Raw genomic sequence first — 17,641 nt, 5'->3', positions numbered from 1 at the left:
GAATTCAAACTTCTTCTCTCTCCTCTTCTTTTCTCCACAGATCTGATGTTCTCCTGGATTTTTAACGAGTACCCCACGTACGTGAAGCAGGACACGCGGCGCTTCATCTCGCAGGAGACGGGGAATCTGTACATCGCCAAAGTGGAGCCGTCTGACGTGGGCAACTACACCTGCGTGGTGACCAACAGCGTCACCAAGACCCGGGTGCAGGGCCCGCCCACTCCACTAGTGCTACGCAGTGACGGTGAGCTGCTCAGTGCCGCATCAGGCTTTCAGCTGACATAACATGGACACCATATTGGAAGTCCTCAGCTCTTGGGGGCAACTGATTGCAATGTACTGTTAGGCTACAGCTTGACCGTCTCACAGAATAAAATAGACACGTTTCATCTCCTCTCCTTCTTTTGACCGATAATTTCAACACTCTGATCCATTGTCTGTCTGGTCAGTTAACCACTGCGGGTTGTTAACATGTATTTGTGTACTAGCTATTAGCTAATGTATCTAGAAAAAACATGTTAACATTAACATCAGTTGCGTTGCTTAGGTAGTCTGCTGGCTACAGTGTTGCCAACTTGGTGACTTTGTCGGTATATTTAGCTACTTTTCAGACCCCCCTGACGACTTTATTTCTCAAAAGCGACTAGCGCAAATCTGACGCCTTTTTCTGACCATGTGAAGCAACGTTAATGTGTTGAATCCAGTGCATTTGGCAACAAATTGGTGCGCATGCTGCCGGGGTTTCTCTCCCTTTCTCTCTCCCTGTCAGTGCTTGACACAGATACACTACACACACAGCGCATAGGGTTTGCTTGTCATGCCGAATCTGGCCCGGGTGGGAGGAGTCAGTACTTAGTATCTCACAACGGCATGCATAGAGACACTGCATGAAATAGGCCACGCCCATCACGGGGGAAATCGCTCCGTTCAGTCCCATTCACCAGCGTCATTTTCCTTGAATTAAACATAGCTAAAAGCTGTTGTGTGGTGGGCTGCGCAGACAACAAATGTAAAAAATCGCCAATTAAAGTGTTTTTGTACTCCGAGCAAAACAAGGAAGCCATTGAGCATTCGCGAGAAGAAAATGTGGATTTAGCTGTCAAGGAAGTAAGTTGGGAGTGTTCATCTTCCATATATATGATCTTTGTGTGTGTAACTACGTGACATACTGTAGGAGAACGCCAGCGCATCTGATGCCATCTGTCTGATGTTACACCAGCGTTATTTTCATTCATTTAAACATGCCTAAAAGCTCATGTCATAGTATTTCACTACAGGCCACTGTGTGGGATCGTTTATCCAGCGTTGTTTGGGCAATGAAAAGGGACACTGCTCCAGGCCAACTGAGTTTATTTTCTCGATGTACCTTTCCCTCTCCGTTGGAGGAAGTGTACTGAAATAATCTTTTGACATTATCTAAAAAGAAAACTGTCCGAATCCCTGTAAAACCCAGCAAAACTATTTATATCTGACGAGAGTTCCTCCGTTCGCCCCGGTTAGCCGCGGTTTGTTTTGCCAGCTACAGTCGTCAGGCAGTGCTTCCTTGTATTTTCCCCCGTCTTGGGCGTGGCTTCTGAATGATGACGCGTTTTGCAGTGTCTCTATCATTTGATATGCAAATTAGCATGTGATGTCATCTAGGGACTTTTAGCAACTTTCTGAGCAGCCAATAGCTACTTTCTTTGGAAAAGAGTTGGCAACACTGGCTGGCTAGTTAGTTAGCTAAAAAAAGGAGGGAAGTCTGCACAAACAAAATCAATTACAAGTTTATTGTACATATGCACAGAAGCAAGTGAGAAACAAACGCCTTTCAGCACAAAGCTTTCCCTGATGAAACGCGGATGAAGAAGCTATTTCTATCTTTATTCTAGTTAGCTAAAGAAAGAAAGAAAGAAAGAAAGAAAGAAAGAAAGAAAGAAAGAAAGAAAATGTTCAGCGGGTCACATAGGCTACCTGCTGCAACTCAGTGCTTTGAACGAAGCATCGGTGATGACATGACTCATGACATCACTCACTGAGAGAGAAGAGAAGAGTGATGACATGACTCATGACATCACTCACTGAGAGAGAAGAGAAGAGTGATGACATGACTCATGACATCACTCACTGAGAGAGAAGAGAAGAGTGATGACGTGACTCATGACATCACTCACTGAGAGAGAAGAGAAGAGTGATGACGTGACTCATGACATCACTCACTGAGAGAGAAGAGAAGAGTGATGACATGACTCATGACATCACTCACTGAGAGAGAAGAGAAGAGTGATGACATGACTCATGACATCACTCACTGAGAGAGAAGAGAAGAGTGATGACATGACTCATGACATCACTCACTGAGAGAGAGTGACATCACTCACTGAGAGAGAAGAGAAGAGTGATGACATCACTCATGACATCACTCACTGAGAGAGAAGAGAAGAGTGAAACAGAGTTTCTGCCTTCTCCCCTTCAAAACAGAGAACCAGGAAAAGACCAGTGTTGAGGCAGGCAGGCTTTCATTGACAAACTAACCGGAGGATTTTTATTGTGAAGAGAACAGATATACATACAGCCACTCTTTTTTGAGAGAGAAGAGAAGAGAAGACTGTGCCTGTGTGTGTGTGTGTGTGTGTGTGTGTGTGTGTGTGTGTGTGTGTGTGTGTGTGTGTGTGTGTGTGTGTGTGTGTGGAGCAGTGGCCTTCATCCCCCAAAAGTTGTATCGCCCCGAGCTCTCTCGTCGTACGACCTCTGCGTATTTTTCATGCATACCCCTGCGTTGCCCACTGAGCCTGTCAGACTACCTCTCATTGACTATGAATGGAGGGGCGGGTTGGGCAATGCCAGCCCTTTGGAGTAGACTAGGGCTAAAGACAAGACAGAGTTTTAGAAAAAAATCTACCCTGTCACAATATTCATTTTTATAAATATAATATAACTGACTTGACCTACACTCATGCCAGCACTGTCTTTTTTTTTTTTTTTTATGTACTGTATCTTCTTTCTAGCCCAGCTGTTTAATATGCACAGACAATATTCTCCACTGGACCTCCACGATGGCTCTAGTTTAGATTGGCTGCTAGGAGACTTGTGATTCAACTTCAAAGCCTCTTCATGTGCATGTTATTTGGGGTGATGTTTTCTGTCTTTTTACTTATGTTTTGAATACCTCCTCGATACAGTGAATGCTGAAAACTTGGACTGCTGTAGGCCATGGGAAAAAAAGACAAACGTCTTGTTTTGATGGTAGCCTAATGGAAGTAGGAGAAGTGGATTTAAGGAATACAAATGAACTGTAAAGGTTAATTAGCTCTTTCTTTGCTAATTTCTGCATGTCCTTTAGCATGTGGATCTGATGCTTTAGGCTGGCCTTATCAAGGCACTTCGGAGGAAAGGTCATTGTCTGCACGTAATCTAATTGTAGGTTTTTGTCCCAGAAGGATGTTCCTCACCATATTTAATGTAATGCAGCAGAAGACACAAATGAAGATAATGTTTTTTTATGGCTTTATTTTTCTGCCCTTTGTTATCCAATTAATTACATTTGATCTGGTGCAATAAAAACATACTCCATAGTGGATACATGAATAAATTATTCTTTTATCAAACAGCGCTTGTAACTTTGATAAGAACAATGATTATTATTATTATTATGTTATTTTTTATTATCTCTCAAGGCTATGAAAGACTACTCTACCAAGAGAAATAGTTTCAGTATGGTGTCCATCAAATATTGCCACAGGCCGTAAAGAAGATTATTACAAAAGATTGTTCTCACAATCGCAACTTTCCACCAGTTACTGTAACTTTTAAATGCAATTGTTTAGTTCTGCTACAGTAATAAAGGGCTCAGCCTGCGACCGGACCGTACCAGGCTGCACAGCCTGGGTTCATACAGTAACACAACAAGCAATACCTTATAATGTAAAAAAAGAAAACCCCAAAAAAACAGTAAAATTGCCTGCCACTGTTCTGCTATCATTTAATACTGTTAATATATATCATTAGTACATGTATGAATGGATTAATATAGGTCACTTTATATGTATGAATGGATTAAAATATGTCACTATATGTATGAATGGATGTAGGGCAAGAGCGTTCCTTCCTTGGGGAATGAATTCTGCAAATTTCTTACTCCACTGTGTGTGTGTTTTTTTTTCAGAGAGAGACACAGCTGGGAATATGCAGCGTGATTTGAGAAATCGTTTTTCCAAGGGTCTCCTGAGCGCCCCTCCCCCCCCACCCACACACCTTCTTTTTTCATTCTACCTTTATTGTAGCGAGGCAGCAGGACTATCAGTGTAGCAACAGAGCATCAATAATCAGCTACATTACAGTTGCTGGGGAGTGGGGGTGGGGGGCACATTAAACAGGTGCCCCCTACAAAAGGTGATGGTATGAGACAATTACCCGCCCGCTTCCACCTGTCTGGTTTAACATGGGTGATAGGGACTGTGGTTACATTCCGCCATCAGACAGTTGTGATAAGGATCTGAATTAGCTACAGTCAGTCAGGGGGACGATAACGCAGCACGCCTCACCAAGTCAACCACATGAAATTGGCCTGTTTCCTCCATCTCAAGAGCCATTTTGTGTGCGACACGGCCTTGAATTACTGTACAGCGACGGCGGGGGAAGACACATTGCGTTGCGCTGTTGACCGAGAGTGGTTTCAAAATAGCGCTGGCTGAGAAGCGCGCCCAATTACAAGTGCATTGATATTCCTCTTCGTGTGATTTGCATGTGCGATCGCTATGTTTTTAGTCACCGGTCTGGATTCACGAACGTGAATAAGTCTCTCCCGAAGCCGGAATACCAGAGAGCCGATATTCCCGTTCTCCCGTCTACCCGCGGATTTTTAGCATGCACGGCGGCAGTGTTATAATCCAGCAGAGCTGCTCCGCCGACAGTGAATGGGACGCTTTGTAGACACAGTGGCAGCACCCAGGGGGATTTTATGGGCCCCTTTTCTGGTTCATAGCTGTTAGCATCACAACAACATGAATCTCATCTGGATGTAAAAGGCTCAAACCTTCCACAGTATGAATTCTCAAAGTTGTTTTTTTCATTCATCATCAATAGGTTGCATGTCCACTGGGGAGCTGTATTTTTGGTCTTGTTATTTTCAATGGGAAAGTGTTTCCGCGACAGCGCTGTGAGCAGGGAGTGTTTTTCGGCGCTCAGATCGCCGAGTGGCGGAAGCTTTTTAGGTTGTTATTTCGGCTTTTAGTAAAAGAGGTTATGTAATAATTGTATAGCAACGGCACAAACCACAACTAATGCTTTTAAAGCTGTCAGAGGGGCTCGGAAAACAACAGTCCGGAGTGGCTCTTTGGTAGGGAACACAAAAGTATTAAAAAAAAAAAGTATTTATTTGTTTGTAAAGTTGCCTTTATTCAGATGGCTATTTCATGGTGAAATTCTTAAAACCATAGACAATGCTAGTGCATGTTACAATAGAGCTGTTACAATACAACGCATGCGTATAGTGACACCAACAGCCTTCTTCAGGCTGTCGGAGGAGCTGTTTAACTGGACAAACGCTGAGGAGTACGAAAGTATTTCGGCTTTTTTTCACTCGCCATTTTGCTCATTTCTATTTCTCTTCCAGGTGTGATGGGGGAATATGAGCCAAAGATTGAAGTTCAGTTTCCAGAGGTCGTCCACGTTGCCAAAGGATCCACCGTGAAGCTGGAGTGCTTCGCTCTAGGAAAGTAAGAGCACACTACTACTGTATGTCAGGCTTTGCACGCTCACCAGTACATGAAAAGCAAAATATTAGACAAGGAGTGAGATATTTTTCATGTGCTTCACCACTTTCTGCCCAGTCCTCGTGTGTTTCAAGCTAGGCTGCACATCTGAGAGATGACTTAGAGGGCATATGTTGTGGTGTAGGAGTCTTTAGTTAAAACACTGCTTTGCAACTCACTCTGCTGAATCCCAGAGTGCACGAGTAAGTATAGCAGAGGGCCATTAATCCTAATAATATGACCATGGTAGATAGTAGATTATTAAAGCCCCTGGAAACCAAAAATGAGTGTGTGTTTTGAGTTTACTACACCACAGAAAGAAAAATGCTGTTGTTAACCACCCAGCCAAATTTGAATGGTTAAAAATTGTCGCCAAGTAAATACAATTAGGTTTCAAAATCATGAAAAAATAAGCAGTATTCTGTGCTCTGAATCTGTAGAGGCGTGGCTGCTGAAGTGCTCCCAGTGCTCTCCCCCCTCCAGTGCTGCACAACACAGATACAGTACATGATGCTTTTTTTTATTCCAGCGCAGAGACACTTCAATTCATGGCTAGATGGTACTAAGACTTTTAAAAAACTGACAAAACTATCTCACCGAAGCGATAGCGAGCACCCTCAAAGGAACACAAATGTCAAAGGATACACTGGAATGACAGGAGAACAGCCAGCACTCTAGATGTCCTTTGTAAGGTTTTTAATTTCTCTTCAGGCAGACAAAACAAACGTTTCAGCCCATAGCCCAACGCTGAAGAAGGCCTATGGGCTGAAACGTCCGTTGTTTCAGCAACTCCTTTCTTCCATAATGTAATGTGTCAGCCGATCTACTATGAATCACCTCATTCAATGGAAAGGAATTGCTTCAAAATGTCCCCATTCGATGGGGTGGAGTTGTACAATCTCTACAACCCAGTTTCTCTGGGTTGTAGAGATTACTTGCAAAACCCCATTCAATGGACAGCTCTACAACCCAGTTTCTCTGGGTTGTAGAGATTACTTGCAAAACCCCATTCAATGGATAAACCTGGGGTCTCCGAGGCCTGGGTGGGCCGCAGGACCCTGTGGAGGTCCTGGGGTCGCTTCGGGGGGTCTGCGGGCCGAACGGAAGGTCTGGGGGCCGAACGGAGGGTTCGAGACCCTCGGGGGTCGTCTCTGGAGACCCCTCCAAGCCTCTCCCATGCCCCATGCCTAATCCTAACCCAGACCCTAACCTCTCCCACCCCCATGCCTAAACCTAACCTCTCCCACCCCCATGCCCAAACCTAACCTCTCCCACCCCTAACCCTGAACCTAACCTCTCCCACCCCCCATGCCTAACCCTAACCCTAACCCTAACCCTAACCCACCCCCCATGCCTAAACCTAACCTCTCCCACCCCCATGCCTAAACCTAACCTCTCCCACCCCTAACCCTAACCCACCCCCCATGCCTAAACCTAACCTCTCCCACCCCTAACCCTAAACCTAACCTCTCCCACCCCCCATGCCTAAACCTAACCTCTCCCACCCCCATGCCTAAACCTAACCTCTCCCACCCCTAACCCTAACCTCTCCCATCCCCCATGCCTAAACCTAAGGACACAGGGGTCCAAGCAGACCCTCCCCATGCCTGCAGAGGTGGGCAGAGTGGTTGAGAGAAGAGCCAATGGAGAATCCTATCCATTAAATGAGGTTTTGCAAGTAATCTGTACAACCCCTGAATCCTACCCATTAAATGGGGTTTTGCAAGTAATCTCTACAACCCCAGGGAAACGGGGTTGTAGAGATTGTACAACTCCTCTCCATTCGATGGGGGCATTTGAATGCAATTCCTTTCCATTGAATGAGGTGATTCATAGTAGATCGGGTGCATGTGTTTAGAATCGAATCTCTGAATTTGGTTTCCTGGGACTTAAACATGTGTACTGAAGCTTCCTCGTGTCTCTTCTCACCAGTCCCGTACCCTCTATAAACTGGAGGAGAGTGGACGGTGTCCCGTTCGCCAGGAAGGTGGACATGAGGAAAGCCAGCGGCGTCCTGGAAATCCCATACTTCCAGCAGGAGGACGCCGGCACATACGAGTGTGTGGCAGAGAACTCCCGGGGAATGAACACGGTCAAAGGAAAGCTCTCTTTCTACGGTAGGTTGATCCTGTAGCACATCAATATTTGACCGGCGCGCGCGCCGCACCTGTCAGATCCGCTCAGACTGAGAAGACGGCAGCAGAGGCAGCCACACACCGGTCTGATAACGCAGTCGATGGGCGATCGACGGAGCCGCGCGGCGCGTACACGGAGAGCAAGGCTCGCTGCCCCGCCGCATGAGAATGATTAAAGCCTGTCAGCCATGATGCCTGGAATATTTTGATCCAGATGAAAGGAGCGATGCGGGTGAGGTTGAGCCCTTGGATGTGACCTTGTTGGCGAGCCTTGTATTGGGTTCCACCAGATGGCAGCGTGATTGACATCCAACTTGACTGGGGATCAAAGCCGTTTAAATGTACTATACTTAGACTAGAGGCACATATGTCAGGGACATCATCTGCACCGCAGCATCTGGATGAACAGGAAAGAGTTAGTAGATTCACTCATTGTTATTGTTACTGAGAGTTCAGCGAACGGTGTCACACCTAAGTTCACACGCGTTCAAAAAGACGGAGTCTGATGACGAAGACGGGCTCAGCCGCCGGAGACCTTCGAGTCTTTGTGTTTAACACTCCAAACAATAGAGGTAGTGTGGACAATAGGTGCAAACGAAGTGCAAGGGAAGCTTAAATCCTCAGTTGACAGTAATGACGATGACGATGACGACGGATGTTTCATAAACCTTGTTTAAAAATGGTTACTTTGCCTTTCCCGCATCAAGCACTTTTTGTGCATTATTCTCCCAATAAGGATTGATTGAATCGAGAAACAAAATGCTAGTCTAAAGCGAAAATCGTAACATGGATTGCACTTGCTTTCCCTAAATCCAGCAGTGGTAAACATGCGTTACCCTCTATCTATAGCAAATAGCATTTCTACTGTTTATTATATAGCAGCTGCTGCAAATTTCAATGAACAGTCCTATACTCTGGGGGGTTGATGTTTTAGCAGTTAAGCAAGTATTATGGACTCCCATATGGACGGCCGTGACTAATGTTCAAGTCATAGCTGTGTGATGGCATTGTTCATACAAGATGTCCTATTAAGAATGTACCTGTAGGCGATCCACAGCGTTAGGGATTTCTCTCTTCCTTCTGGTGTCCCTCTCTGCTGCCTCTCTCTGCTGCACGCCTAATGACCCATTTATAAAAAATACTGCACGGGGCTCTCTGTATGTTTAAGCCTGCTTGTTGTTCCCTTTGTTTATTTGCCACACAATGTGGATCACTCACTGTGTGGGCTACAAAGTGTACATTTGTTAAGTTGCTCAAACGAGACGTCCAATTGAATGAACCCCTCCCCGCCCCTCCCTGTCCCCGCCCACCCCCCCACCCCCAGCGTATTCCCTCACCACTGCAGCCTGGCCCTCCCTTGTTAGGGCATCCGCACATTAGTCACAGTACAGCAGCACAGATGTGCGGTGGGAGCCCGCTGGTGAGCGGGGCTGCAGCAGGTCGCCCTCATCTTTTCATTTACCCACACCGAGCGAGCGGCACAACCGCCGCTGTCTCCAGATTAAAACAAATAATAAAGTCTTCAAAACAGCATTCTGACACCTGATGGGTTTCCAACCGTTTGAAGAAAAAAAAGTCGGTAGAAATTGTTAGTTTTAGGCAAGAAGATAGTGGGTTACTTTCTAGATGTTTGTAATTGAACATGGGGTCCATTAAATGAGCAGGTAAAAGTTTACACCTGTCATCTTGTGTTTGCAGCATTAAATGGTAGATGTAGGAAAGGAGTCCTGGTGAGAAGTGTGGGTGGCAAAATTCAATGTCTGGATTAAATTCACAACTTCATATGCCACCTTTACTGGTAGCATCATGTTAGTGTCCTTTGACAATGAGCAGTGAACCTTCCTGTGGTACAAATACAACAAACTCTCAAAATAGGAGTGTGGGGGGGAGGCACAGAGGCAGCCATTACTGTTTTGCCAGCTGTGTTCCTGATTGGCCAGTTACGACGTCAACTACAAGGCGGGTCGCTGATTGGCTGGAGCACTTTGTAATTTCTGAAAACACCCTCCCAGGTCTTGAGGCCAGACAATCAAAATGTGATTATTACCTTGAAGCTCTGTGAAAAGACACTACAAAAGTATGCAAAGATCTGCATTGACTAATATGAATAATATGATAAGGTTAGTATTTGTTGACTGATATGTAAAATAGCCTATATTAAAACAACAAATATTACCAATGGATTGGACTGCTTAGGTCAGAAAATATCTTGTCTATTAATCTGGCTTCATATTTACGACCTCTTGGGTTTCTTCCAACCTAAACTAGGCTATTTCCCTCTGCTGCTTTTCCTCCCCTTTAACTCATGCTGTATCAGCTGTCAGAAATAACTCCTCCCCTTTAACTCATGCTGTATCAGCTGTCAGAAATAACTCCTCCCCTTTAACTCACGCTGTATCAGCTGTCAGAAATAACTCCTCCCCTTCAACTCACGCTGTATCAGCTGTCAGAAATAACTCCTCCCCTTTAACTCACGCTGTATCAGCTGTCAGAAATAACTCCTCCCCTTTAACTCATGCTGTATCAGCTGTCAGAAATAACTCCTCCCCTTTAACTCATGCTGTATCAGCTGTCAGAAATAACTCCTCCCCTTTAACTCACGCTGTATCAGCTGTCAGAAATAACTCCTCCCCTTTAACTCACGCTGTATCAGCTGTCAGAAATAACTCCTCCCCTTTAACTCACGCTGTATCAGCTGTCAGAAATAACTCCTCCCCTTTAACTCACGCTGTATCAGCTGTGAGAAATAACTCCTCCCCTTTAACTCATGCTGTATCAGCTGTCAGAAATAACTCCTCCCCTTTAACTCACGCTGTATCAGCTGTCAGAAATAACTCCTCCCCTTTAACTCACGCTGTATCAGCTGTCAGAAATAACTCCTCCCCTTTAACTCACGCTGTATCAGCTCTCAGAAATAACTCCTCCCCTTTACCTCACGCTGTATCAGCTGTCAGAAATAACTCCTCCCCTTTAACTCACGCTGTATCAGCTGTGAGAAATAACTCCTCCCCTTTAACTCATGCTGTATCAGCTGTCAGAAATAACTCCTCCCCTTTAACTCATGCTGTATCAGCTCTCAGAAATAACTCCTCCCCTTTAACTCATGCTGTATCAGCTGTCAGAAATAACTCCTCCCCTTTGACTCATGCTGTATCAGCTGTCAGAAATAACTCCTCCCCTTTAACTCATGCTGTATCAGCTGTCAGAAATAACTCCTCCTCTTTAACTCATGCTGTATCAGCTGTCAAAAATAACTCCTCCCCTTTAACTCATGCTGTATCAGCTCTCAGAAATAACTCCTCCCCTTTAACTCATGCTGTATCAGCTCTCAGAAATAACTCCTCCCCTTTAACTCACGCTGTATCAGCTCTCAGAAATAACTCCTCCCCTTTAACTCACGCTGTATCAACTCTCAGAAATAACTCCTCCCCTTTAACTCATGCTGTATCAGCTGTCAGAAATAACTCTTCCCCTTTACCTCATGCTGTATCAGCTCTCAGAAATAACTCCTCCCCTTTAACTCACGCTGTATCAGCTCTCAGAAATAACTCCTCCCCTTTAACTCACGCTGTATCAGCTCTCAGAAATAACTCCTCCCCTTTACCTCACGCTGTATCAGCTGTCAGAAATAACTCCTCCCCTTTAACTCACGCTGTATCAGCTGTGAGAAATAACTCCTCCCCTTTAACTCATGCTGTATCAGCTGTCAGAAATAACTCCTCCCCTTTAACTCATGCTGTATCAGCTCTCAGAAATAACTCCTCCCCTTTAACTCATGCTGTATCAGCTGTCAGAAATAACTCCTCCCCTTTGACTCATGCTGTATCAGCTGTCAGAAATAACTCCTCCCCTTTAACTCATGCTGTATCAGCTGTCAGAAATAACTCCTCCCCTTTAACTCATGCTGTATCAGCTGTCAAAAATAACTCCTCCCCTTTAACTCATGCTGTATCAGCTCTCAGAAATAACTCCTCCCCTTTAACTCATGCTGTATCAGCTCTCAGAAATAACTCCTCCCCTTTAAATCACACTGTATCAGCTCTCAGAAATAACTCCTCCCCTTTAACTCATGCTGTATCAGCTGTCAGAAATAACTCCTCCCCTTTAACTCACGCTGTATCAGCTCTCAGAAATAACTCCTCCCCTTTAACTCACGCTGTATCAGCTCTCAGAAATAACTCCTCCCCTGTAACTCACGCTGTATCAGCTCTCAGAAATAACTCCTCCCCTTTAACTCATGCTGTATCAGCTGTCAGAAATAACTCCTCCCCTTTAACTCACGCTGTATCAGCTCTCAGAAATAACTCCTCCCCTTTAACTCACGCTGTATCAGCTGTCAGAAATAACTCCTCCCCTTTAACTCACGCTGTATCAGCTGTCAGAAATAACTCCTCCCCTTTAACTCACGCTGTATCAGCTGTCAGAAATAACTCCTCCCCTTTAACTCACGCTGTATCAGCTCTCAGAAATAACTCCTCCCCTTTAACTCACGCTGTATCAGCTGTCAGAAATAACTCCTCCCCTTTAACTCACGCTGTATCAGCTGTCAGAAATAACTCCTCCCCTTTAACTCATGCTGTATTAGCTGTCAGAAATAACTCCTCCCCTTTAACTCATGCTGTATCAGCTGTCAGAAATAACTCCTCCCCTTTAACTCACGCTGTATCAGCTGTCAGAAATAACTCCTCCCCTTTAACTCACGCTGTATCAGCTGTGAGAAATAACTCCTCCCCTTTAACTCATGCTGTATTAGCTGTCAGAAATAACTCCTCCCCTTTAACTCATGCTGTATCAGCTGTCAGAAATAACTCATCCCCTTTGACTCATGCTGTATCAGCTGTCAGAAATAACTCCTCCCCTTTAACTCATGCTGTATCAGCTGTCAGAAATAACTCCTCCCCTTTAACTCATGCTGTATCAGCTGTCAGAAATAACTCCTCCCCTTTACCTCATGCTGTATCAGCTGTCAGAAATAACTCCTCCCCTTTACCTCATGCTGCATCAGCTGTCAGAAATAACTCCTCCCCTTTAACTCATGCTGTATCAGCTGTCAGAAATAACTCCTCCCCTTTAACTCACGCTGTATCAGCTGTCAGAAATAACTCCTCCCCTTTAACTCACGCTGTATCAGCTGTCAGAAATAACTCATTTGGGCCATTAAAGCGTTTGCCATTATTTACAACAGCCTTGGAAGCTCTTTACCTCGTTCACTACAACAGCCTGGGAGCATGCTGTGATCCACCATAAGACTGATTTGTCCTTTTGAGCTAAAGGTCCACTCTGCTTTGTGATGTGGTTTGTCAGCTCTCCCATGCCGTCTGCAGCCAGGTGATAAAAATCTCTAATCTTATTTTGAACTCCCTTTGAATTAAGCCTTTGAGACATTCGTCAGCAGTGTAAGCCAATGGAGGAATCGATAAGGGGACATCCTTTCAACCTGCAGTGGAATGAAAGCCGGGCTTTTGTGAGCCAGGAAGGCATTACTTTAGAGGGGAAATGAAGTGATGCCCAGGTAAAAGTTCTGGGCTAAACCTTCAAATATTATATCATGCATGTTATCAAAAAATATTAAATCTCAAATCTGGAATGCAACTATGGTATATTAAATGTATTTGAAAGTGGGTTTATTTTTATTGCTGCAGTTTTGCATACATTTGTGTTTCATATTGGATCAAAATGTGCCTGTATTCCGGCTTACAGTGACGGTGACTCTGACTATTGAAAAGATTTTACATCGCTCCATCCTGTCCTGATGTACTCAAATAACAAAATATGTTCAATTGGATCGGGGCTTTAAAGCCATATCTCTGTTTTTGTGTGTGGTAAAATTAATTGTATAACCGTGGCAAAAGAACAGAAATGGAACATGAGGATGTTGGCCTCTGTCCTAAGTGGAGTTGTTGAGCCTCCATTTCCTCATTCAGATCATACCTACTGAGAGAGAGAGGGGGGGGGGGGTAGATAGAGAGAGAAAATAGAGAAAATAAGGACATTTGCTTGCTTGTTGATATATTGGGCTAGTTTCCCACGTGTATTTACATTTTGGTTTCCATAGACTTCCCACTGCATTATCTTATAGTTAGGGGTGCACCGATCACGTTTTTTGCCACCGATTGCCGATCACCTATGGGAAATATCTGCCCAACCGATCATCGACCAATCACCGATTACCGATCACCGATCACAATATATAAACTCCTCAAAGAAAGTTTGGAAACGTTATTTTAGGTCGATTATCTCTCCCCTTTAATAATACCAATTGGCATTGTATTTTATATCGTTGGAAAGCCTGATTAGTGATAGGGCTTTTTTGTATTTAAAAAATATATATATATATATAATAATATAAAAAAATGGCCGACGCATATTTGAGGTCAAAATCGGCCGATACAGATTGCTTGCCGATCGATCGGTGCACCGCTACTTATAGTGATATATCACTGATAAGGAGACATTTCCGTCTCCGCTTTAGCCGGTTGATGTTTGGCCTGATTGTGTGTCCGCTTGTCCCTTTGCAGGCAGCGCTGGGCTGCCTGCTTGCATGTGCTAAGCATTGACTGAGAGTCGATACATGCACAGCGGGTGAAGGGCTAGAGTGAAGGGCCCTGACAGAGAGGGAAAACAACAACGCGGTCCTGAAAGGTGCAATGGGGTGGGGCTGCCCAGCAGGCTCCGGTGGAAAGATTGCTGTAGGATGGAAGCCATGCTAAATTGACTGGTGAAAATGGAGTCTCGGAGTAGCTCTCTGCCACCCCGTCTAGTCGGTTCTTCTATCCAACACAGACACACACACCTACACACACACACGCACACAGACACACACGCACACACACACACACACACACACACACACACACACACACACACACACACACACACACACACACACACACACACACACACACACACATAGAGTCATGGTGTGGACACTGTTGACTGATACATACTGTACTTGTATAAAAATGGATACCTAAGTATAGCACTGTGAACCAGACATGGCTTGCTTTCTCAGTCCAAATGTATATTTTGGTTGGGGCAGATGTTGTACCTCGTAGACATTTATTAATAACTTGAATTTGTCCTCTTGTTTAGCCAGAATAAATAATAATAATAATAATAACAATCATCATCATCATCATCATCATCATCTAATGACAATAGAGAATAATATCCACCTTTCAGCTGTTTTCAGTCAGGAAGTTGTAGCCCTTTTACTGTTTTCACGGATGACAAGAGAACAGCCTCCAGACTAGTTAAATGTTAATGACCTCGGGTTGCCAAAGGGATTTGACAGGCCAAGAGTATTGTTCTGCAAACAGCCAATATTTTTGATACTGTTCTAGTGGATATGTCAACTGGTTTTGACATTGAACTTCCATACCTGTGTGCGACTGACACAGTAACACACAAGTGCAAGCCTTTCTTTACCTCCAGCTCTTTCTGTCAGTCTTTCTGCATCTTTGTGAACACACCTACACACACTCCTCTCACACACAAACTGCACGCTGAACACAGGTACTGTAGGGATGCATGTGTAATTAATATTGTATTTCTCTGTGTGGGCAATTGCAAAAAAAATGTTTTGATGTCATTATATTTTACTGTATTACTATATTTTACTATATTTTACATTATAGTTTACTGTCAGGAGTAAAGAAACCAGAAAATAATCACATTTAAGAAGCAGATGGAGAAGGGGAGAAGGAGAATTGTGACTTTAAAAAAAACAAATGCTCAAAACGATTCATCCATTATCAAAAAATAGTTGTTGATTAATTTTCTGTCGATTGACTAATCAATCAAAGGTTGCTGAACACCCATGACACAAGCTACCCTGCTCGTTAGGAAGAACAAAGCAAACATTTGACAAAGATATCAAAATGTTAAACAACAGACTGTTCATCAGAACTAGACAGATTTCAATTCATAGACATTAAGACGGTATGAGGAAAATACTGTAGATTCCAAAAATTAAATTCATCACTCAAAAATGAGTCTTGGAGTTTCATGGTTCTGTCTCGTTTCTGATTGGTGCAATCTGAGATGTTGCAATTGCCCGTTGTTACAATTGCCTCTACTCGTCCCCTACTCGGAGGCAAGGTGCAGCACAAGCCAATTAGAGCAGGGGGTTTGTACGTACGGTTACTGAAAAGGTCAGTCCTTGAGTGTGGCATTATATGTAAGGTCTGCAGAATGGAAAAGCCTGGTCAGCCATTACTCTTGTCACAGTGGCCTTGTGTGATATAAGATGATAGTAGCTTGACCTACACATCATCCACAACGTATATGAGCTTTGGAGATAGTAAATCCATCTAGTTTTACCTATTTTTTTCTTCTATTTTTTTTCTCCTTTTTTGCTAAATCATTAACTAGCCTTGAGTTACTTGCGTGACACAGGGAGAATCAATGCTGTTCCTGTATAATTACACCATAATTTACTCAAATAGTATTGAGTGGCGGTACTTTATGGCACCACCAATAGCCACTTTAATGTATATGGATCCGGTATACATCACGTATGTTGTTGTGTAAGCACACTAACTAAAAGAAACAGAATGCACAAAAGGGTTTTCTGCACAATCCGCAGATGGTGAATCTGAATGAGAACATTATTTCATTATTTTATCTTTGCTCGACATTTTCAATTAATCAGTGTGGTGCTTTGAACTTTGCAGCCCCTCCTCATCTAATTGAGAAACCCCAAGATGTCCAGAAGCCCATCGATGACTCACTGGCGTGGGAGTGTAAAGCCACGGGGAAGCCCAAGCCCTCTTACAGGTGGATGAAAAATGGGGAGAACCTGGAGCCCACAGAGGTGAGATCTGCTGAGCGCTAGCATCCCCTTTATAATGTCAGACAGAGTTCTGCTTCCAAGGTTCCACTCAACGACACGCATGTTTCCTGCATGTTCAGCGTTGTCGTCGAGTCACTGCACCGTAGCCCATAGCTTCACAGCATTGTTGTTAATATGCTGCTTGTTCAGGATTTTCTGCCTAATTACCATGCATTATCACCTACATTACCGCCTGTGCAGCAATGCATTGTGTTATTCGCTTCTGCAAGACAGCGTTTATTTTGAAAGGAATTTACACTGTTGTGTGTCTACTATGCTTTGTTGTGTTAAAAGACCCAACTGCAAACAAGCCGAGTATTTCATGCTAGTCTCGGAAGCACGATGATGTAAGAGCTGCCCTAATCTTTTGTTAAATCTCTCCCTCCTGGAGAGCAGTTATTAATCCTGTTGCCACCGAAGGAGAAAAAAGTCAGATTCTCTTTATAAACACGGTCTAGATTCATTTAAAAAAAGGAAGATTCTCTTTATAAACACGGTGTATCCTAGATTCACTTCAGCACCCTGCCCTCTCTGAATACGCTGCAGAGAGATGGGCCTGTTGTGGAGAACACAGGCTGCAGCCAGCGTACAGCACTACAAGTTCATCCCACTTCAAGTGCAAATAGGAGAAGAACTCAGTTGTTCAAGTAAAGTAAGCATGAAAATGGCAAAAACATGATTTCATATTCCTGCGTCGTATCCATTGGGCCCTATAGCCAGGTTATTTGGAGGAGATTGATTGGGCACTCGGGCACAGCTTGCACCTGATAAATAAACAGACTTTATGTTAATTTCCTCCACTATGCAAAAAATGGCCACAAACACACGGCGGAGGATAGATGAATCCTTAGATGTTACACATGTTGTTGTTGGACTGAACAAAGGCGGTGTTTTTGTTACGCAGAGGCAACACTCCACTCAGCAAACACCTTTTCTCATAA

General features: G+C 44.0%; 1 protein-coding gene across 1 annotated transcript in view; it reads left to right on the top strand.

Moving 5' to 3' along the window:
• The window catches only part of cntn4 (contactin 4), a gene marked incomplete at its 5' end in the record, with an annotated part of 153,140 nt that overhangs the window by 77,421 nt on the left and 58,078 nt on the right, over positions 1–17,641 (top strand). The window contains 4 exons of the mRNA XM_083660815.1: positions 41–244; positions 5,594–5,696; positions 7,665–7,849; positions 16,543–16,682. Coding sequence (XP_083516941.1) covers positions 41–244; positions 5,594–5,696; positions 7,665–7,849; positions 16,543–16,682 — 632 coding nt within the window. The remainder of the gene's footprint in view (positions 1–40; positions 245–5,593; positions 5,697–7,664; positions 7,850–16,542; positions 16,683–17,641) is intronic.

The sequence above is a fragment of the Poromitra crassiceps genome, assembly GCF_964638095.1.
Source record: "Poromitra crassiceps genome assembly, chromosome: 25".
In the NCBI taxonomy this organism is placed as follows: Eukaryota; Metazoa; Chordata; class Actinopteri; order Beryciformes; family Melamphaidae; genus Poromitra; species Poromitra crassiceps.
Note: the sequence above shows the minus strand (reverse complement) of the source record. Positions and strands in the feature narration are given on the sequence as shown.